The sequence below is a fragment of the Pan troglodytes genome, chromosome 1, assembly GCF_028858775.2.
Source record: "Pan troglodytes isolate AG18354 chromosome 1, NHGRI_mPanTro3-v2.0_pri, whole genome shotgun sequence".
Classification (NCBI taxonomy): Eukaryota; Metazoa; Chordata; class Mammalia; order Primates; family Hominidae; genus Pan; species Pan troglodytes.
Window position 1 is genome coordinate 186,999,510 of NC_072398.2, and position 23,093 is coordinate 187,022,602.

The window sequence follows — 23,093 nt, forward strand, 5'->3', positions numbered from 1 at the left end:
TCGATGTTGTATAACTCCACACCAGAAACCCCTCCCGGAAGTCAAAACTCCACTCCATTTCTTCCTTCCTAAACGGACCCAGCCCTACCCCACTTGCAGCCCAAAGTCTCAAGTCCTCTACCTAGAAAGCCTACTATTCCTGTCAAAAACTTTCTCCATGCAGCCTTCCCTCACTTCCTACCATTCTCCATGGTAGCTATGGACTAGATCAACCTTTGTTCAGGGCAGAACGATGCAGGACAGAGCTAGGGGCCTAATATTCAGCGGTGTTGATTAAATAAATGTATGCATACATGCATGTTGGGATTAATTTAATGGGGATGGGGGGGTTGATGACACTACTGCAACCACCCCGCCCCAAGGACAATGACAGTATTCTGAAGGGCTCCAGCCTAGGTGGCTTGGCTACAGTAGTATCTCTTCCAACCTGGGAGCTAGAGGATGTTCCCACCATTCCCTCCCAAGGCCTGGGTCCAAGCATCCTCCCATCCTTCCCCCAGGCCTTCTGGACCCAGGCTTTCAGTTAGGTGGTGGTGACAGCAGAAAGGAGGCAGAGACAGCAGTGAGGGTCCAGGTTTACTCTTTGGGAATAGGGAAGGATGAAGAGAAGGGGTGGATGGGATGGGGGCACCCCTCAGTAGTCAGCTGTGTAATCTGTGCCATGGAGACCCCGGCACAGCAGTGTGAACTCCTTCACCATCTCCTTCACCCGCCTCTTGTTCACTCGCTCGCTGAAGGAGAAAAGGGAGAGCAGGTTAGCACCAGCCACCACCACTGCCCCCTCTCTGCCTGACCCCAGGCCCACCCCAGCTCTGCTCACCGAAGGATCTGCTGGCTGAAGGTATCCTTCTGTTCAGGGCTGAGGCGGGCAGAGGGGAAACCAGGTGGCTGCAGGGCCTCCTTGATCCACATGCTCAGGAGGCTGAAGCAGTGCTTGTTCAGGGCGAACAGGATATCGGCAAAGCAGTCCATGAGGCTGCGGGAGGCCTGGCCCCCAATGGCCTGAGGGAGAGGGGTTCTCAGCACACCAGGGTGTTGCCCCTTCTGCCCCTTCTGCAGCAAGAATGCCTAACTGCCCTCTGGACAGTTCCTAAGCCAAACTGCACATCACAGTGAGCGCTGCTTTTTGAGAGCCAGCTGATCCCCACAGCAATCCTAACAACTTTCAGGCATTTAATTGAAGAAGAAACAGAATCTGAGAGCTTAGGGGACCAAAGGCTCAAGCCTCCCAGAAGGCCAGCTGCCTCAGCAGTGAGGGGCCCTCACCCCCATCAAACCCCCCTTTGCTCCGTCTCACCTCCAGCACTGCTATGAGCAGCATACGACCGTCTTCCTGTACCACCTTTCCCACAGACTCTACTTCCCCACACCGAGGCAGCAGCTCTGTCTGCAGAGGATGGAGAGGCCCATCAGCCCAGCTCCTTCCCAGCTCTCCCTGAGGACAAGACCTGTACACCCCAGCCCTACTGTCTGAAGTCCTGGGCAGGGCAGGGCACTGGGGTGGCAGTGGGTCAGGGTTCAGCATGGGACTCACAAAGAAGCCACAGGAGGCCTTGACAGTAGGTGCCTCAGGGAACTTGAGGGCCAGCACAGCTGTGGGAAAGGCAGAGGCAGATCAGTTTAACGATCCTTCTAGGGGAGCCCCAGGCCCACCTGTCCATCTCGCCCCACTTACCACACTGGAACACAGCTTTGACATCCAATCGTTCACACAGGAATAAATCTGGCTTCCGCTTCAGAGCCTGCAGGAGGTGGAGCTGGTAAGCCCAGCCCCAGCCAGCTCCAAGGACCATCCCCCCCACTCACCTGCCACCCCAGCCCCCAACTTCACACCTCACAGGTAGAGGCTGCCAAAACCAGCTACCCAGCCATCTCTGGGGGACCCGGACCACCTCAGAGTTCAGTAGGTCAGGTGAGGACAGCTCAAGGGATGCTATGTACATGTATGTGTACATGAACACGCAGGTGTACGTGACAGAGGTTGGGGGTGGGGATCATAATGCAGAAAGTTTGGGTTCCAGACACCTTTCCCTCCCCCTCCATCAGGGCCAGATGTCTCGCAGGCTCTAGGTTGCCAGCAGTGACTTCATGTTGATTCACAGAGGGAGTTAAGCACCCCCAGTTTGTGAACAGGGTAGCAGGAAGAAGAGATGGCAGCCAGACAGGGAGCCCTCAGCCCAACAGCCCTCCTCCCATGTCCCTCCTGTATTCCTGAGGCACCCTCCAGCTCCTGCTCAAGAAGAAGAAAAGTACAGCAGGAGCCTTGGAGCCTCGGCCCCATCTTTCACCCAGGGTACCCTGTGTCCAGGCCCTCTTCGGCCATACACACACCAAGGAGCCAGTGCTGCTATGGGTGAGGGGGAAAAGATGAAGTGAAGGGGGCAGATGGCCTGCCCCGAGTGGTATCAGGACATGACTGGCACATCCTCAGGTCACAGGAGATGCTCTGCACAGCTCCAGCCATCCTCAAACACTGCTGCTCCCCAGCAATGCCCCCAGTGCATACCACATAGACCTCTACCCTCCAGCCCCTCACATCCCCTCTACCCCCCATGTTTACTCATGTGCAAACACCCCCACATGCACCATCACTTGAAATGCCCTCCTTACACACTTCTCTCACACCCCTAACATACACACACTCTCCCCATCTGGAACACACCCTCATTACACAGTCATACACCAAACACCTGCACATCCCCAAACCATGTCCACACACCTACACCCTCAGCCTTCCCACAGTCCCCCTGTGCACTCTCCCAACATACCCATCCACAAATACACATTCAGACACCCTCCGCATCAAAGATACACCTTTGAAAACACCCACACACATATCCATCCAGGCCCAGAACACTCCCTATTCTTCCCTCCTCCCACCCTACCCATCCCCCAGAAACTAGACTTGTAAGTTCCAGGAGAGCAAGAACTGTGCCTGGTTTTGCTCACTATCATATCCTCAGTACCTAGCAAAGTACAGCATGTATCACACACTCAATAAATATCTGTGGAATGATTAAGCAAAGAAACACTCCATTTACCCCAATTCACAGGTTAGGGGGTCTGCGTGCTAGGATCCCCTAACACACAGAAGCCCCCATCACACTAACTTCATACCCCCACAGCCCAACATGCATCTCCAAACCATACTCTGATACAGACATACCAATGCCACAACATACACTCCTATCCTCCATAATATACACTCCGACAACCCAACACACACACCTCCAACACACGTCCACGCTCTAAATCCATCAAGGCCTAACACATCAACAAACAACACAAAACACACAACACATCAACATACAGCACATATCAAGGCACACATTCATCTCAGCACCCAACACAATTCACATACTACTTACAGGTGATTTCTGTTCCCTTCCCAAACCAAACTCAAAACATACAAAATAAGGTCTCACACACTGAAACACATACAAAATGCAAACACATCCTAGCATGGAGCCTGCACTCCACCTCCTAGCAGCAGCTCAACCTCTCCAACAGCCCAATCCTGGGCTCCACCGCGCACATTCCTCTTCAGCCCCTCGCTTTGGAGCTGCTCCCAGCCTACCTCTCAGGAGCAGGCTGGGGGCACTGAGGCAGGCAGTTCCCGGCAGGAGCACGGGGACAGTGAACCCCAGACCCTTCAACTCCAGCCCTACCCGTGAACTTCTTGGGCAACAAGAAGCTGCTGGGCGCAGTCACCACCCCCTCCCTTTCCCATTCCCCACCCGATGCCAGCCCAGCTCCCTCCGTTTGGGATCAGCCTCTCCCTGGTCTTTGTAGAAGACTGAGCTAGTGAGGCATAGGGGCACTAAAGGAGGATGTTGGGTTGTCAACTTCCACGGAAACAGATGAAGAAACTCTATTCAACTGAACAGAAAAAAAATTTGTCAACAGAAAGCTAAAAATAGGCTTAAATTGAATTTCAACATAAGAGAAAGAGAAAGAGAGAGAACAGAACGTGAATGAATAAAACTAAAACACACCTGTGCCAGGAGTTGCATAAATGAATCAACAATATCAGGATGATCCCTGGGCCCTAAAATATAATAAAGATGGAACTTAAGAAAAAATTATACAAACAGCAACTCAACCTCATATAGTTATGTGGGACTGAGAGCCTGCAGGGAGACAGCGTGGGGGCACATGAGCAGCAGGAAGCAAGATAAAGAAACAAAACATACAAAAACCATGAACTGGGAGAAGCCCAACAGAAAGAGACGGCAAAGTGAAGGACGGGCCTGCCCCAGCTCCCTCCAAGGGGCCTTCCGCCTACTCCCCACTCCTCCTCAGGCCATCCCCTCATGTTCCCTTGGTACTTGAGCAATTCTGGACTCCATATAGCTGAAGAAACGGCCACCACACTTACTGTGGCCTCTGGCAGGTTGGGGTAGCCCTACACTGCTCCTAGCACATACCTCCCATCAGCCAGTCATTGAAGAGGAAAGCTGGGATGGCGGTGTGGGGGTGGGGGGGTCAGTCCTTGGTATCTCCTTTTGAGGTTTATCTGAGGGCCCTAGAAAGGCCAGGGCATCAGAGCCTGAGTAAGTGCCACCTCACTTCAATGGCCTTAGGGCTCTTGGTCTGGCAAAAGAAAATAATCTATTCAGTCCACTTAAACCACAGGACTCTTGCTTAGGTAGGGCAGTGCCCAGCATGCTCTGGAGATGGCCTGGCAAGTCACTGGCAGGGCCCAGAGGAGGAAACAGCATCATAAGGCCAAAAATAAGAGCCCCACCCCAGCAAAGCTCCTCCACATGGACATGGACTCTGCAGAGAGCCAAGCTCAGGGCTGAGGACTAGTTCCCATCATCTGGACATGCCAAGAAACAGGGAAACAAGAAACGTGTCATCCTATGGTCCAGTGGGAAGGCAGAGCCCGAGGAAGGAATGGCTAAGATTGGGATGGCATAACAGGTATGGGAGCCATCCTGTCCAGCGAGACAACCAACAAGCCCAACGTATATGATGTTGGACACTGCTGCCTCCAGTTCTGATCATTCCTGAGGCAAGAATATGGCATGCACCTGGAGCTCCTACCCAGGCTTCTCCACTCTCAGGAGGATGTGGTACAAAACCATCTGCCTAAGACACCACTAAGTAGCTGTGTGATCTTGCGCAAGCCACAAATGCTCAGTTTCCCCATCTGTAAAGCAGACAATCTCTGCCCTGCTTCCTTCTCTAGGCTATGAAGAGTCACCAATAAATAAAGTCTGTCCCTTTGGTATCTGAACCCTGAGTTATTTAAGTCCTAGAAAGTGAGGCCCAATGTGCACCATGCAGGTTTGATATTCAGCAGCCACCCTGATAGAGGTGGGCCAGAAAATGAGAAGGAAAGGTTCCAAGGGCAGGGAGCCCTCCCCCTCCTTTATTTAACAGTGTCTGTGGCCTGCTGTATTCTGGCCTCATTCTGGGCACTGGGGATGCAGACAGAAGAAACTCAACCCTACCCTTGAGGGGCTTAAGTCTAGTAAGAGAGACAGACATGAAAGCTGATTATTGTGTGTGATCAGTGCTGTGTCAGCAGTGTGTATGGGATGCAGTTTCAGTACAGTTAGAAGCACCCAATTCTGCCTCAGAGAGAAATTACTCTGAGAAGTGATGCAGTCTTCCTCCTTTCTAAGGCATGAAGGAGTGAGAGTTCACCCAGTAAAGGGCATAGGACATTCCAGTCAGAGGAGCAAGGCACAGGGATCAAATGGGACACGGTAAGGAAGAGGCAGTGTGGCTGAAATGTTGGAGTCATGAGGACATTGGCAGGAGAGGACATTAGAGGCATGCCAGAGCCTTGTCATGTGGGTGGGAATGGAACAATAAGCTGAGGGCAATGGGAACAATGAAAGGGTTTTAAGCCCGGGATGACAAATGCTCAGATTTGTGTTTTTATGAAGATTATAGCTGCAGTGTGCAGAACAGATTGGAGAGAAGGGGAGATGCCAAGAAAACCCACTAGAAGGTTGCTGATAATCCAGGTGAGACCCTAAACTGAGGCAGTGGCCACAGAGGTGGGTAGAAGTGGACCAACCGAGAGAGAATCAGGAGTCAGGATCAATGGGGCTTGTCCCAGATTGGGTACAGGGAGTTGGGAGAGGTGGAGTTGAGGATGACCACACCAGGTTTCTGGTTCAGTTTTCTCCCCAGTTTGGACCTACTCCATGGCCCACAGAAACAGAGGCCAGGATCATGAGACCAGGCACTGAGGATATGAGCTGCGAGTACTCTGGGCACCAACCGAGACCCCTGGTGAGCCTCAAACCTGTGACCATGAATCCAGGCAAGGCTCATGAGGCTAGCTGAGCAGTGCTGTTTTTTTGTTTTTGTTTCTCCAAACTGGAAGCCTGGATTAGACAACACGAGAAGCCTGAATGAAGCCCCTGCTGCCAACTCTCTCAGGCAAAGGGCCACAGTGAATAGAGGGCTAGGACCACAGCCAAAGGTACTTGACTTCTGGCCTAGAAAGTACTAAGCCTTGATGCAGGGAAAGGAACCAACAGTCTCTGAGTACTTCACTGTGCAAAAGCCCCTGAGCCAAGGGCCCAGAAGATGTGACTTTAATACCTGTAAACAATCATTTCAAGTATATGTTATCTCCGTTTCACAGATATGGAAATGAAGGCCCAGCAAAGGTAAGTGACTTGCCCAAGGACACACAACTAGTTGGTGGTGATGAACTTAGAATCTAGGTCTAGCTGACTTCAAAAGCCCGTGCTCTTTCCACTTTTCATTATATCCCAAAGTAAAGGAGCCAGCCTAGTGCCCCAAGCCCCTCAGAGCCTCTGCCCACCTCCCACCCCCACCTCCTTCTTCCATATCCAGACTGGCCCTGAGCCCAGCAGGCCAGCAGAAGACATCATTCACCCTCTTATCCACTTCAACCTAAAGTTTCAACTATTTATAAGGTGTTGTGCTTGATCTCACAGGTTTCCCATCAAGTCCCACGTGTGATTCAGGGGACAGAGAAGAACAGAGTGGGCAGCTTTGGCTCCCCATTTGGGGAAGCAGAGGCAGTGGCAGTGGCAGCAGCAGCAGAGACCCTGGTCAGGACCTACCTTGCTGGAAGAGAGTGAGTGTGACGGAGGTGACGAGCAGGAAGAGGGCCTCAATTGGGGGAAAGTGGGCAGGCTCATGAGCAAAGATGTGGACCAGCTACAAGAAAGCAGGGAATGCTGGTCAGCTGAGACCCAGTCTCACCAGGACATGGCAATATCCCTGGAATGCAAGTGGGGACCCCAGCCACGGCAGCCATCTGACCCACCCCCACCCAGGGTCAGGATCTCTGCCCCAACCAGAAGGCCCACCTGTCGAGTGAGGTCAAGAGCAGAGGCCTGGGGGATGGTGCTGTACATCCGACCCAGCATCTCACACAGCTGAGGCACCATGGGGGCAAAGTCATCCAGCAGCGTCTTAACAGACTTCTCAAAGATAGCGCACACCGCCTTGGGAAGAAAGCAAAGGGGCCCTGGTCAGCAGGTCATGACTGGCTGGAACAGCGCTGAAGCCCTGCACAGAGGGGGCCTACGATTGGGCCCTTACCTATAAGCCTTGCCTGGCCCTGCAAACCAGGGAAGGTAAGCAAGTCTGACCCTCACCCTGAAAGGCAGGGGGCAAAGGCCCTTCACTGAGGGGCACAGGATGTAACTGTGGAACTTAACTCCTGCGACTTACATCTCTAACATTTCCTCTCAGGGAGCAGCAACAGCAACAAAAACCTGAATTGAAAAGGGACCAAAGGCAGGTCTTTGGTGCTAAAATAGATGCCTGACTGTCACTCGACCCTAATATTAGAGTCCTTACGTTAAGCACTTCTCATGATATTGGGGAGTTCTAAATGTCTTCCCAAGAGATTCTTTATCTCTATGGGGCAGGATTCACCTCGTTTTCTCCAAACCATTGTAAGCTGAAGTGTGGCAGTAACATCTTACCCTGCTACACCTCTGAGCAGTCACTATGGGAGCGGAGGGCAAGGGTCAGGGCTCACCTCCACAACCTGGGCATCATTCAACCATTTGCTCAGCACCTTCTGGATAAGCTGGAAGACCTGCTGCAGCACCACCACCACCTGAAGGCACAGGAAGAAGTGAGGCGCTTCTGCTATCCATCACTGTGACCCACTTGAGGAGGACTTGGTGGCAGGGAGGAGGGGAGCAGTTCAGACCTATTACCCCAGAACACACATTGAGGACCCAGGGCATGGGACCCCTGGGGGAAGAAGTGGTTTGCTGAACTCTCTCATGAATGAAAAAGGAGTATATCCTGAATTCTAGGGATCATCTCAAAGGAAGCCTCAAACTGCAAAGCAGAGATATCACAAGTGCTTCATAAGGTTACAAAAACTTTGTAAACTTAAAAAAAAATCTCTCCCTATCTCTGCTCTGTAAAACCAAGGCTATGCGCTAGCCTCTGAAGAAGTGGAGATGCTATCTCCTCCAAATAGGCTTGAGGTAGGGAGCCCCAAGGAATGCACAGATGCAGGCTTAAGCTGCTCTTCCAGCTTATGGAGGAGCAGAGAGCAGACTGAGGTCCTGGGAGGTGAGGAAAGGCAGGATGATGACTACCATGTAAAGAAGCAGCTCTGTGGGATGACAGTGGCCCAGGGGTGGTCTAAAGCCAAGAGGCTAACTGAAACTGGGTTGGGGAGTTAAGCAGAGAGGCCAGGATGCCTATGGCTTCCTTTTCTCCTGGAGAAATCTGGGAGGGAGTTCTGGGAACAACGACTAAAGCAGTCCCTTATATTTGTAAAGAACTTTACAATATGCAAACTACCTTCACTTAAGACCACATCTACTATCCAGCACAGTTCTATGAATTGAGTAAGCCAGACATTTCAATGTTCATAGTTTTTAATGGGAAGCTGAGGCTTGCCCCAGATCAAGCAGCTTGTAAGTGGTCACCCCAAAACCTATGCCCAAGCTTACCACAGGACTTATCACATTGCTTTGTGACAATTTGAGCAACCTGAATTTCCTCTACACTGGGAGCAACTTGAAGGCCAGAACTATTACATGCGGAGGAGGTAATGAGCATCCTTAGTGCCCACAGGGGACAGTAAATGTTGAAGTAGAAGGCCCTACAGAGCTAGGGGTTGAACAGGGGCCCATAACATCACTTAAGGGTTGAAGGATATAACGTCAATGTCCCTCATGGGGCTGAGGAATCTCAATGACATCACCCTAATTGGGCTGGGGACAAGGACAACATCACACACAGAGTTGAGTGAGATAATGACATTGCTACCTACAGAGTGAGGCAATTATAGGTCATTCATGGAGTCAGAGGACCAAATATATCACGCCCACGGGGCAGGGAGAACAATGACAACATTACCCACAGAATTGAAGAGTGACAATGACATTCCCACAGGTGGGGGTTGGGGGGATGGCAAAGACAAATGTCTTTGCCGTGGGCAAATGTCACCCACGGGGTTGGGTCCCTGTGGCACTGGCAGCTTCCGAAGCTCAGGGCCTTCATGATCATCCTCATGATGACTGATGTCCAGTGTGGTGAAGAGGTTGGAGAGAAGCCCCAAGATGTGAACAATGGCCAGCTTGTTGGAGGGATTGGGCTGCAGGGAGAAGCAAACCAAGCTCCAGATCTCCCAGCCCCAGTTTGGTCCCCAGATCACTGAGCCTCAGCTCTGAGGGCCAGCTCCAACCTCACCCCTCATCAGCCACAGCATCTCAGTACCGCTCCCTGGCCCCCAGAGCTCACTCACTATCTCCTCTGCCAGCTTCTCCAGTTGCTGGATATAGGGTGAGATAAGCGAGTGCAGGTTCTTAAGGATCTCCTCCACTTGAAGAGCTGACAGCAGGAAGCCCAGCGCCTGCATCAGCCACATGCACTGGCTTGTCTGTGGGGCAGAACATGGATGGTCAGTCCTGGCCACATCTAGTTGTGGGGTAGGAAGGAAAATGAGCCTCTTGGGAGAAGAAAAACAGAGAATAAGGGATAAGAGGAAGGGGAAGGCCAAAAAACAGGATTTCAGGGATAAGTGATTCCCACAAGACCTCCAAGGAGACCCCTAGAAACTTTTGAGCCGCACCTTGTGGATCTGTTTCATCAGCACATCCTAGGGGGAGAAAGAAGGAATGTAGCATCAGCACAGTGCAGAGTGTGCTCTGAGGCCCAGCACCATCCAGGGCCCCTGCATACCTGGGACACAGCCACAATGTTGGCAGCATAGGGAGGCAGGTCATACTTGCACTCTCGGCAGATCTTCTTGAGGGTGGACACAGAAGAGACAGACAGCTCAGGATTGCCTAGGGCATGCAGTACCAGGGGCAGAACACTGTTGATCATGACGGGGTGGTCAGCCAGCCATTCAGACAGAGCTCCTGGAGGAAGAAGGGAGACAGGAGGATCTTTGAGGCAGGCCAGGCTGGCTTTGTACCATGTCTCTGAGGCAAGCAGAGTTCCTGGCAGGGTCAAGTTGCAGCCCCAGCACAGAGTACTGCCCCATTCAGAGGACATATGCATGTGCATGCTCAAACATGAGCCTTACAGCTGAGAAGCAGGAAGGGGTTACTCAACAGAGGCCCAGTACTGCTGTTTCACTGACGGTAAACTAGCCTCACTGAATTGCAGCTCAGTGTGCCATCAGATGGACCCCCTAGACCTGCCAGGACAGTCAGTTTGTTACAACACTGATTGTGTGTAGGCATGTGGTTCTCCCATTCTGGATAGGATCCAGCATGCTGGCTGTGGCCAGGGTTGGGTGCTGTGGCTCTGGGAATATGGTCATGGGTGTGTGCCAGGTCTCACCAATGGTGAACATGACAGTGTCTGCCAGCTGCACGTTGCTGATGCTGATCCGTGGGATGAGGCCAATGAGCCCAGGCACCACATCAGAATAGTTGACGTCAATGGTCTCTGCGATGGATTGGAAGCCGTAGAGGAGGGCCTCTGTGTGCTGGGGAAAGAGGGTGCCACTGGCTTGGATGAGGAGGAGGGTGTGACAGGTCTGGGAAGGCTGAGGGAATCAGGCTTGGGAGGTACCTGCCAGGAGTAGGGCTCCTCTGAGCTGGTGAGCAAACGACCCAGCTTGTCATAGAGGTTGCTGAGCAGCTCGGCCCCCAACATCTCATAGACATACATGAGCGTGTCTGAGATGTCCACCCTGAGAAGCAGATGAAGGCCTTTTATACTGCCTGGATCCTGACCCTGGATCCTGCCCCCAAGCCCAGGAGCCTACCCCAGTACCCCCACAACTCTGCAACAATACCTAGAAAACAGAAAGGAGCACCAAAATTCAGAAAGCCTGGCCTTGGGCCCCTTCCCTCATTGCCTTCATTATTTCTGGACTCCATTTTAGAGGAGTTGGCCTGCTACCATCACCTGTAAATTCGGAACTGCTCCTTCTCGTCTGAGGACCAGAATCCATATTCCTCATCAGAAGGGAACTGGGCCTTGTGCAGAAGCACATCCACCAGCTGGAAGTAGACTGGCCGGTACACCTGCTGGTATACAGCCTGCTTCTCTGCCTCAAAGGATAGAATATCATCCTGAGAGAGCCAGGGAAGAGAATTAGCCACCTCACCAGCAGTCATAGAAGCCCATGATCCACCTTCTTCCACCACAGCCCAGTCCTACTGGAGGTCACACAGACACACCTGCAGTGTGTACCAGAAGGTGAGGGTTAGGGAGCTGGTGGTCTCATTGACAGGATAGTGGCCAGGGATGCCTGTGCAGAACATAATCATGTTGACGAGTGCCAGGAAACTCTGCCAGTGCTCTACTTGGTCCAGCAAGGCCCTGGGGAGAGAGTCAGGTCATTCTACCTTTCCAGGGACTTCCAGAACCCCATTTCTTAGAGGGCCCTACTATCCCACCCCAAGCTGCTCCACCCTTTACCGGGAGTGGTTCTCGCCCAGGGCCACAGCGATGCGACAGATGCCATGGGAGGTCTCCATGTCCCCATTCTGCACTGCCTGCCGCAGTTGTTCCTGCAGACCCAGCACCAGCGGGATGAGTTTCAGGAGTGTGTTCACGTACCTAGAGGCATGAGGTGAGAAAATCCATCAGAGCTCTCTGCTCAACCCCACACTGGCTTTAAGAGAAAGGCATAATCTCCTTGTCTTCCATCAAAGCTCCCCTCCCCTTATCAAATCCTAAGCAAAAAAAGGGTCAGGGTCTACATGGCAGATTTGATGTTCCCAATGTTGGGAAGAACCTTAGGTCAGGGACCCCCAGAAGAACTCTGAGAAGGACGTATGAGAAGGTCAGCATTATGGGTTGAATTGTGTTCTCCAGCTGGACTGAGAGCTGATTCCGGAATGGGTTAAGATTTTTTTTTTTTTTTTTTTTTTTTTTTTGAGATGGGGTTTTGCTGTGTTACCCAGGCTGGTCTCGAACTCCTGAGCTCAAGAGACTCAGCCTCCTGCTCAGCCTCCAGAGTAGCTGGGATTACAGGTGGAGCCACCACATCCAGCTAGGTTACAACTTTTGGGGAGGTTGAGATGAAGTGAATATATTTTGCATGTGGGGATAACATGAAGTTTGGGGCACCAGAGGGCAGACTGTCATGGGTCAAGTTATGTCCCCACAAAAAGATACATTTTTTGATAAATCTTAATCCCCAGTACCTCAAAATGTGATCTTATTTGGAAATAAGATAATTGCAGATGAGGTTATACTGGAGTAGGATGGACCTGAACTCCAATATGACTGGTGTCCTTATAAGAAGACATCTATGTGAAGACAGAGACATACAGGGAGAATGCCACGTGAGGATGAAAGTAGAGAGTGGAGTGATCCAGCTGGAAGCCAGGGAACACTGAAGACCGCCAGCAAACCACAGAGCTAGGAAGAGGCAAGGACGGAGTCTCCTACAGGTTTCAGAGGGAGCACAGCCTTGCCAACACCTTGACTTCAGACTTCTATCCTTCACAATTGTGAGACAGTTAATTTCTGTTTGGCTTTAAAGCCACCTAGTTTGTGGTACTATGTTATGGTAGCCCTAGGAAACTAATATAGTCTGTCAGGGGTGATTGAACAAGAGTGGGATACAGAAGAGTAAACACAGGCTCATAAGCCCTGGTTTAAAAAAAAAAAAAAAGACTTTGGAAGGCAGCAACAGCTCATGAGAGCATCAGTCCCTGCCATCCGCTCCACCCTCTACCACCAAATCCCAACTCTTGAGGAGTGTGGTGGCAGCAGGGAGGAAGAGAAGTAGACAATGAACTCAGAGAGAGCTAAGAGGCAAAACAGACAGGACTTGATGACTGACTGGATATGAGGAAGGAGAAGAATAAAGACACCTCTCAGGTCACTGGCTAAACAACTAAGTAGATGGTGGAGCTATTTACTGAGACCTGTGGGGTGAGTAGCGGGGAACAGTAACACCTTTAATGGGAGGTGGAAGGTGATAAGCTCAGTCTTAGACAAGTTGATTCAGAGACACCTGATAGGTTATGCAGGCAGAAGCATCTAGAAAGAGTTGGATATAAAAGCCTGAAGCCCAGCATAGAGGTTAGAGCAAAAGCCATAGATTTGAGAGTCATCAGCTAACAGCTGGTAATTGAAGTTATGGGAATAGATGAGAATTGCCCAAGGAGAAAGCATTGAATGAGAAAAAAATAAGAGGGTCCAGATCAGAGCCCTGCAACACAATGATCTCTAAAGGAGAAGGACAGACAGCCCAGTATACAAAGGGGACTGAGAGAAGCCTGGCTCAGCCCACTGGATCCCTCTCCAGCACCTTGGTCTGTGGAGATGAGACTAAGCAGAGGAAGCCACACTCTAACAGCAGGGATCAGATGCTTGGGACCCCTCTGTTGTCAATCATAGTGTCACCATAGCAATCTATGTTAGGGAGTTGGGGACTGAGGATCCCAGAGGGAGTTCTATCTGGACTTGCCCCAAGCAGGTTGCTAGGCAGTAGCCTCATATCTTTGGTGGGAGGATGAGAAGGACAAAAAGAGGCAACCAGCCTAGGGACATCGGCCTCCTTCTCCACATCCCCATTCTGGTAGGAAAAGTCACCCATGCCAGGATATCCCCAGCCCAGAGACAGCCCCAGGGGGTGCTGCCTGGAGACAGCCGGGATAGCTTCAGTCTCCTGACCCTGACACGGGCTGCACCACCAGACAATGGGCATTTTCAGGCCAGACTCTGGCACAAAGAGAAGGGGCAGGGCCAAGGCTATGGCCCACAAGCTCCTCAGCAGCTGAGATGGGTGCAGGAGGTAGCGCTCTACTCCCATAGCTCCCCACTGTATTCTAAGACTCCTTCCTCCACCTGCCAAAGTTCACGCAGATGGCAGGGTACTCGGCAAAGGTTCTTCATTTATCTCATCTGAGCCTCATAATAGGACAAATCAAGGATAATACAGCCTCAAAGAGCTCAGAGTATCATATCACTCAAGGTCATACAACAACTTAGAAGCAGAATCCAGGTTGAAACTGCCCCTTAAACTGCTACAGGTCTGCTTTTCTTTCAGGGCCCAACCAGAATTTCCCCAAAGGATTTATGTACGTCTCAGCCCATATCTCCAGTCCTAACTGATGGGAGCCCCCAACAGCCTGCCTAATTCACTTTCCCTCCATCCCCAACTCCCAAGGACAAGCTTTTCCAGCATTAAAAACATAGTTCAGGAAAAAAAAAATACATTTCAAAGGAGAGAGCCAGGAAGCAGCAGCAGCTGTGGAGGGGCAGGAAAAGGGTGACTTGAGTGCAAGCTCAGCCAAGGGGAGGGCCAATGTCAGGACACCTGGGGAAGGCGTGCCCGGATGACCCAGGAGTCAAAGTCACTGAAGGTGACTTTCACAAGCCAAAGCTGGGAAATTAGACTGGGGAGAGCAAGGGCCAGGCTCGGATTCTGGGCTGGATGCAGCTCACCCATGGGAAGAAGTTCTTGCATAAATTTCCTACCACCTGAGCACCTGTGTCTGCGACCTGTGAGTGGACAGAAGAACAAGTCTGAGGTCCCAGAGGTTTCTAGGTTTGGGGGAAGGAGACAGGGAGGATGTCTTTACGACCACAGCTGAGGCTGGGTTCAAGAGGCCTGGCTCCAATCGGTCAGTTCAAGTAGCCGAGGCAGGGCTGCTGGGACTCCTCTGCTGCTGCTCACACGGAGCTCAGCCCAGACCTGCAATTAGAGCTTTGCTTCAGGAGCAGAGCTGAGAAAATGGGGAGAGTTGCTAAGCAACCAAGGGGCTGCAGCCAATGGGCGCCAAGGAGGCTGTGGGTTACCTCACTGGCTCCTTGCTCGCTCATTCGTTCAGAGAAGGGGCATCAATTACCTGCCAAAGCCCTTGAGACTGGCTGGGCGGGTAAACTTGGGTGTATCCAAGGACACCTCACATCACCCACACACTTGCCCTGATCTGTTTCCCTTAGTCACCAACTGTCGGTGCCCACCCAGCACTTGAGCTTCAGGCTGCCAAGAGATCTGGGACTAGGTATCCACCTTAAGCTGGAAAGCCTGGGAAGCCAGGGGATAAGTATCATAATAACTCCCAACACAATAATGAAACCAAATACTGGCAACTGCCGTTTACAGAGTATATAGGAACCATGCTAAAAGCTTCACATTCTCTTATTTAATCCTCATACCGAAACAATCTTTTATTTTTTAAAATCAACCCAATATTTTATTTAAAGTTTCAAAAGGCAGTGATTAAGCACATTATCTATGTGTGTGTGTGTGTGTGTGTGTATCATATACATATAAATATACATATGTATACACACATATATATATATATAGGAAACCAACTCCTTTTCAAATTTAGCCACTGAACAACTAGGCCCACTTTCTATTGCATGATTCCAGTTCTACTTCTTATGACCAGTACTAAAAGTCAACAGCCTTAATCCATTTAATAGTAACTATGTTTCTCTTTTAAAAAATCAACAGTTGGCCAGGCATGGTGGCTCATACCTGTAATCCCAGCACTTTGGGAGGCGGAGGCAGATGGATCACCTGAGGTTAGGAGTTCAAGACCAGCCTGACCAACATGGCAAAACCCCGTTTCTACTAAAAATACAAAAATTAGCTGGGCATGGTGATGCACGCCTGTAATCCCAGCTATTCTGGAGGCTGAGGCAAGAGAATCGCTTGAACCCGGGAGGCGGAGGTTGCAGTGAGCCGAGATTGTGCCACTGCACACCAGCCTGGGTGACAGAGTGAGACTCTGTCTCAAAATAAATAAATAAACAATTACCATTAACTGATCACATAAAGTATAAAGGTAGAACATATACACACAGTTCCCATTTTAAAACATGTAACGTATCAATAACCCAAAGGTACAAATGCATGCTGCTGACCATCCCAACCCTAGCAGAGACCACAAAAGAACTCCCATTACTCAAGGAGTCAAAATATTCTCTACCGAACACCAGGGGCAGGACTTATGCACATTATCCTATTTAAACCTTTTCAACTCTGTGGGGTTGATATGATCATCCCCATTTTATTGATGAGGAAACGGAGCCTTAGGAATGGCTGATCCAAGATTTCAGATCTAATAAGTGAACCATCTGGGATTCAAACTTAGATGTGACTAATGCCAAGGCTTGAGTCATCAGCCACTCTTCCATGAAATCTCTTTCAATGGTTTTCCCTTCCAATTCTGCCAAGGGTCCCAAAGCCCCATCTCTGAAATGTCAGCATCAGGACCTCCAGTCTCACTTCTTCTAATCCAGCTCATACCAAAAGTCTCAGTAGGCCATTTTCTCTGCTTATAATCCTTTAATATCTTTATATCGTCTTCAGGATGAAGATCAAAATCTTAAACTTGGCCAAGGTCCTGCATGATCTGGGCCCAGGTCTCCTATAACTCTGGCCCTTAAATCTTGCTGTCTAATCACATCTAATGATTTACAGATCACCAGACCCTCTGGGCTTTCACCCTTCCCTTGCTTGGGCTGGAATGTCCTCCCCATCCATCACTTCCATCTGGCTAACTCTTACACAGCTGGGTTGTCACTTCCTCTGCGAATCCTTTCACAGCCCTCAGACTCAGTGAAAGCCTCCTCTGGGTTCTTCAAGGCCCCTGCGTTCTCCATCAGAGGATTCATCATGTTGATTGTACTTGCCATTCATGTGTCCACTAGACTGTGAGCTCCTGAGACTGAAGCTAAAGCATTTGTCTCTGTGCTCCCAGAGTTCAGCACAGGGCCCAAAACAGGACATGCTCAATGAACATTTGCCAAACACTTCACTACACTCACTTCTTTAGGGCCCTTGAATATATCATGATGCTGCCCACAAGTCTTTGCACCTGCTGTGGTTCCTAAAGCCTAGAACAATCCACCTTCCTCCCCCAATCCCTTCCAGCCCCACCCCTCCCAACTCAGGCAACTCCTACTTTCCTCCATTCACAAAATATCAAATGCTACCATGTGCCAAGCACAATGCGACAAAGTAAAATGACAGAGTCCCTGTCCTCACAGAGGTGAGAGAAATCATGTTATGGGCTAAGAAGGAAAAATACTGGGAGCTCTGAGGTAATATAAGAGAGAAGATCAAACTTAGCATTAAGAATCCATGGAGGACTTCCCTATGGAAATGAAGTTTAAGCTGAGGCAAGGTGTCAAGTACATGTAATGAGCCAGAGGCTGAAAGGAACATGGGACATTCAAGGAATTAAAGAAACTGTGTGAGCGTGTAGAGAGCAAGGAGAGTAGCATGAGATGAGGCCAGTGATGCCATACTGTGCAGCACCATTATGAGTCACATTAAGGATTCTGAGCTTTAACCTAAGAGCATTGAGAAGCCACTGAAAGCTTCTGATCAGAAAGATTAGATCCCCATTTTCAAAAGATCACTGTGGCTGCTGGGACAATGAAGGGTACAAGAGTGAGGACAAGCTCTACAGTAATCTGGGGAGAGAGATGATGACAGCTTGGACTAAGGTGGTAGCAATGGAAATGGAAAAAAATAGATTTGCAATATGGTCAGGAGAACAGCCAGGACTTGGTGACTAGTTGAGAGAAGGAAAAGAGAGTCAAATATTTTAATTGAATAACTGATAATTAGTTGTTTAATGTCTGCCTCCCTGTCTGAACCATGAGGACAGGGACCATGTCTTCTTTGGTTCCGTGCTGTATCTCCAGCATAGGACCAGGTATCAGTACACATTCAATTAATGTTTATTGAACAGATGGATGGATGGATGTGTGGCTGGCCAAAGAGGTTGTCTTCTGGGTGAGTGGGGACTAGCTCACCTCTGGGCATCAGGCTGTGAGATGGCATTCACAATGGCCTCCACACTGCTGTCGAAGAGCTCCGAGTCCTGCAGAGCAGCAAAGGCAGCCTGAATGAGCGCCTCACAGTCCTGCAGCGGCACCTCCAGCTGCACCCAGCTGGAGAAACACTTGAGCACCTTCTGACGCACACAGCTGGGTGAGCTGGGCTGCTGTAGCAGCTGCTCCAGCAGCGGGAAGACAGCCCCACATTCCACCGCCAGGCTGGTCCGCACCAGGCCTTTGCGGTACTGGGGTAGGCGACTGGTCTGGAACTCCTCAGGCAGCACTGTCAGCAGCTCTAACAGGGCTAGGCAGCGGCCCTGCCCATCCACTGGTGAGTCCTCAGCCTGGAAGAGTCGTACCATATCTGCCACAGCACATGGCCAAGCGTCAGGCATCATGCTGAGAGCCAGTGAGGCCAGTGCCACGCACAGCCGAGTCAGTACAATCTTGGAGCCACTGGCAAAGCGGGTGATCTGGGTGAAGAGCTGTGCCTTTAGGCTTTCATACTGGTCAGTGGGGATGTCACTCCAGTAGCGAGAGATCTTGATGTGAAGAGCACTGGCCCCAAAGTACTGGATCTCTGGTACCTTGTCGGGCTGCAGTAGCTGCCAGCTGAAGTGCCAGGCCTGTGGGGAGACCTGGGCCTGCATCAGCCACTTCTGAGCCAGGTTCTTATTCTCAATGTTGGGATCATAGTAGAGCTGGTGCAGCGCCTGCAGGACAGCACAGGACTGAGCAGGTGCTGACCACTCTGGATCCTGCCAGAGCCCAGAACAGAGGCGTGACTTGGTCCTGCAAGGCTGCTCCCTCTCCCTGACTGGGGGGCTGAGCAGGGAGAGCTCAGGGCTCTGCAGTGTTTCCTGGGCCTGGGGTCCTGCTGATATCTTGAGAGCCTGAACCTTGCCCATGCTCTACCATATCCTCTTCTCCTTACAGCAAAACATTATGGGTTCAGAGAGGGAATCTCCACAGGAAAGCAAAAAAAGAGGAGGCTGATCTCCCCAAAGGGGAGGCACTTGAGGGCAAGGCCCAGGTGGAAGGAACAGCTTCACAGGGATGAAGCTAAGTCTGAGAAGGGCATGGAACAGCTTGAGGGGACTTGACCCTCCCAGGCACAGCTGCTCCCATCAACTCCAACAGCTCCTTTCAGCTCCCCCAGGATCATCCCTAGGTCAGTCCAGATGCTGGCACCAAAGCCAGTGTGAAATCAGAGCAGGACTAAGACTTTTGCCAGGCAGCCCTGGGGCAGACATGCTGGAGGAGAGGGTGAGAACACTCCTCAGAGGGCACATGTCCAACCAATTGATCCAGAGAAGCCTTGGCCATAGCTGCAGCCCTGGCAAACACCTAGCTTAGTGCTCTCCACTAGCAGAATCCCCAGGGTCTCAATTCCAACGGGACTTTATGAAGTAAGAAAACAGTGAGATTTATCTCCCAATAGCACATGGAACAGTGCACCACCATGCCAACACTGCCCTGCTCCAAGGGGCGGGAGAGTATGGCCAGGACCCTGACCCCTAAGCAGGCTCCATCCAAGTAAGCTTAGCTCTATTTGTACCCCTGACAGCCAGTTATGGCCATTGGCCCTTGTTTGGCCCCTCAGGGACGCCAAAGCAGGCAGAAGAGATGCATCCTCATTGTTTGTTATGGCAAACGGGGGTTAAGGATAACAAGTGAACATCATTCCCTGCTTTCAAGTAAGGGAGCCCCATCTCCCCATTCATCCCAGGGTGCATGCATTCCTGCATTTCAAGTTGTAGGGAGCAGATACAGAAAAGAACCAAAGAGGCAGTTCAGAAAGATGGGCTGGGCAGTCGGGGAGCCTGGGAGGGCCATGGCAGGGAGCTATGTGGGCAGGCGAGTACGGAGGAGCCCTGTAAGGCTCCCAGCAGGGCCAGGACCCTTGGACTCAGCACAAAACAAAGGGAGACAGCCCCAGGCCTGCCTGCTCAGGACTGGTCTGGCTTCCATCCAATAAAGGAAGGACCCTTCTCCAAAGAGTCGAAACAACCCAGATTGTTTTAGTTCCAGATTATTTTCTGAGCCCTTGGCTCAACAAAACCAGGTCCAGGATGGTTTGGCATCAGTATAATTCCAGGAGACTGAGCTGCAGGTCTCCTGGGTTCCCAGTTTCCTACTGCACTGCTCATGCAGTTCCCATGGAGCTGGAACATAGCCAGTCTGGACGGAAGGCTAAGTCACAGCACCCTGAAGGGACCATCCCAAGACCCTAGAGTATCTATCCACAGGGGACCTGCCTGTAAGGAAAGACAAAAATAGCCCATTAGGGCACTGCAATACTGCCTGCCCAGAAAGAGAGCAAATGCCAGGTGCTCTGGGGGCACCATACCAGCAGGCACCCAGCCCAGGCCTGAGCTCTGCCATCAGTGACAGTCCCCAGAACTTCTGCTCTGTCACTGGAGTGCCCACCCCAGAGCCCTCATACCTTCTCCACGTTCTCCACAGTGAAGTCCAAGGCTGGTGCTGCTCCAGCCCCTGCAGCCCCCGGCTGCTCCTCCCGCCGCTCCATCTTTGCTCCCTCCCTGGCAGGGAGGTGGGCCCTGATCTGTCTCCTGCCCCAGCCCCTTGGCTGCTGGCCCCCTGCTAGACCCCGGCTTGGGTGCCCAGGGAGTGGTGGGGTGAGGGGGGGCCCAGGGCGGGCATGGCTGCCGAGGCCTCCCCACCTCGTTTGGGGGTGGGAGGCTTGCCAGAGACCAAAATTGGTGCTCTTAGGAGACCCAATGAAGGGGACTCCGAGGAGGGAGCCGTCAGTGAGGAGCCCTCAGGCGGGGATCCTAGTGGCAGGTAACAGCTCTGTCCCCAGAATCTGTGTGGAAGGAGTCACAGGGGAGGGAGGCCTGCGGGGGAAACCGAGTCCCTGGCTCTTGAGGGGTCACAGGGTCGATGGCCTGTACCCACAACACCCCCGCCTGGGTGAGCTCTCGGCTGCTATGAAGAGGTCATGGGGCTGGAGGGTCACGGGAGAGAGAGAGCCCTTCGTGGTTACGGAGGCGTCCAACGAAGCGCGGAGATGCAGCTCCGCTAGTCTAGGGCGAAGAGTCCGTGGAGTTGAGGGGCTGTGGCAGGTCCCTTCCGTTCGGCCTGGCCCGCGCTGTGCTCAACGCCCGGCTACAGCCCCGCTACAGCCGCTGCCTCCGCCCCAGTGACTGACAAGACAAGCCAGGCCGGCCGGGACGGGGCAGGGACCTCGGCAAGGCGCGGGCTGCCCCGAGCGCCTGTCCCCGGCACCTCCAACTCAGGCCCCCACTCCTGCCAGTTCTGGCTCGGCATGGCCCGGTACAGGCCGGCACGGCCCAGCGGAACTGCGCGGAAACTCATTCCGGGTCCTTAGCCCTGTCCTCGCGCCAGCTCGCGCTCCCCTGAGCAGGCGGTGGAGCGGCTCGCCGCCCCAGGCCGCGGCCGAGTCTAGGCCCCGCCGCTGTTCACCCTGGGAAATGTAGTCCGTGTTGCGCCAAGCCGGAAGGCGGCGCCCTGCGGAGAAGGCCGGGAGCACGTGGGTTGGGGACCTGCAGAGCCCCGCCTGTCCTCGGCCTACCGCGGCGAGCAGGCATTCCGGGTCAGACCGGCGCGGGGCGCTGCGGCCCAACTCCTTAGTAGGACGACGTGACTCGAGGGGCCGGAGGACGGAGATGGGAGCCCGGGCTAGAGGGTGGAGGCTGGGGAGGTTGCCTGGTCACTCTGGCGCTCCGCTGCGGGGGGCATCCTCCGGCCCAGCAAAGGTGCAGCCTGGGAAGAAGGCGTCAGCACCACCCAGAGAAGAGGAGAGGGGACTTGGCACGCCTCAGGAAGGAAAAAAGGAAGGCTCTCGGGACCACCCAATAAGCAACCGGGAAACCACATACCATGGACAGTGCTCGGGGAATTTCGTAAGGTTTTTGGAAGCAACTTTATGTGTAACTAGAGTAAGAGTAGCTTACATTTAAGTGCTAGGAGCAGGACTTTGCATACCTTAGGTTCAGTTTTCTTAATAGCTCTGAGGTGGATATTTTTATTCATCATTTTCAGATGAGATGAGGAAATCGAGCTTGGGGAAAGTTAGGCTTATCTTGCCCCTGGCACACAGACAGGGTGGCAGACCCTGCCATAGATCTGGTCTGCCACAGGCCCCGGTAGTTCCTGCCTGTCACCCCTCCAGTTGTATTTTATTGTTTATTAACTCCTGCCAGCTACCCTAGCAGGGAAGATGAAAAAATTAAAAGTGCAAAGAGCTCCGTAGTTTTGTTCAAATGGAGGAAGCTGGCATTGGCAGCAGCTGCTGAGGCCTGAGAAGGTCCATGAAGGCTTCCCTGAGAAGAGAAACTTGATCTGAGCTTGAAGAATAGAGAGCCTGGGAAGGAGAGGGGCCCATTTAGCTGGTAAGCAAAATCCAGTAGGACTCTAAGTCATTCAGCAAGTCTTCATCAATAAAGAATAGCAAGTAGGCCGGGCGCGGTGGCTCACGCCTGTAATCCCAGCACTATGGGAGGCTGAGGCGGGCGGATCACGAGGTCAGGAGATCGAGACCATCCTGGCTAACACGGTGAAACCCCGTCTCTACTAAAAATACAAAAAATTAGCCGGGCATGGTGGCAGGCGCCTGTAGTCCCAGCTATTCGGGAGGCTGAGGCAGGAGAATGGCTTGAACCCGGGAGGTGGAGCTTGCAGTGAGCTGAGATCATGCCACTGCACTCCAGCCTGGGCAACAGAGTGAGACTCCGTCTAAAAAAAAAAAAAAAAGAAAAGAAAGAATAGCAAGTAATTTATATTCATTTTAAGAGAATATATGTGGGGTGGGGAAGGGGAAGGGTATGAGTAACAGAGATGAGGTTGGAAAGACAAGTTGGTAGCAATAGATTCTTGTAGGAGTTTGGACATTATCCTAAGTGCAATAT

At 51.9% G+C, this 23,093-nt stretch overlaps 1 protein-coding gene across 2 annotated transcripts; it reads right to left on the reverse strand.

Annotated features, from left to right (window-relative positions):
- Window positions 1-563: 563 nt before the first annotated feature.
- On the reverse strand, window positions 564-21,978 carry IPO13 (importin 13). Of its 2 annotated transcripts, XM_016960952.4 has the most exons (20): window positions 20,648-21,978; window positions 18,178-18,914; window positions 11,857-11,997; window positions 11,616-11,757; window positions 11,341-11,507; window positions 11,002-11,122; window positions 10,768-10,915; window positions 10,159-10,340; window positions 10,049-10,075; window positions 9,722-9,856; window positions 9,428-9,571; window positions 7,988-8,068; window positions 7,308-7,445; window positions 7,059-7,155; window positions 3,996-4,048; window positions 1,676-1,742; window positions 1,535-1,593; window positions 1,298-1,387; window positions 821-1,002; window positions 564-731 (listed from the first exon to the last, which is right to left on the reverse strand). In XM_016960952.4, the coding sequence occupies exons 1-20, from the start codon at window positions 20,729-20,731 to the stop codon at window positions 635-637; spliced, it is 2,892 nt and encodes a 963-aa protein (XP_016816441.1). In that variant the 5' UTR covers window positions 20,732-21,978; the 3' UTR covers window positions 564-634. The 2 variants fall into 2 exon arrangements, 1 of the variants encoding a protein (XP_016816441.1); XR_010146825.1 differs by lacking the exon at window positions 3,996-4,048 and having other exon boundaries at window positions 20,648-21,629.
- Between the last annotated feature and the right edge of the window lie 1,115 nt (window positions 21,979-23,093).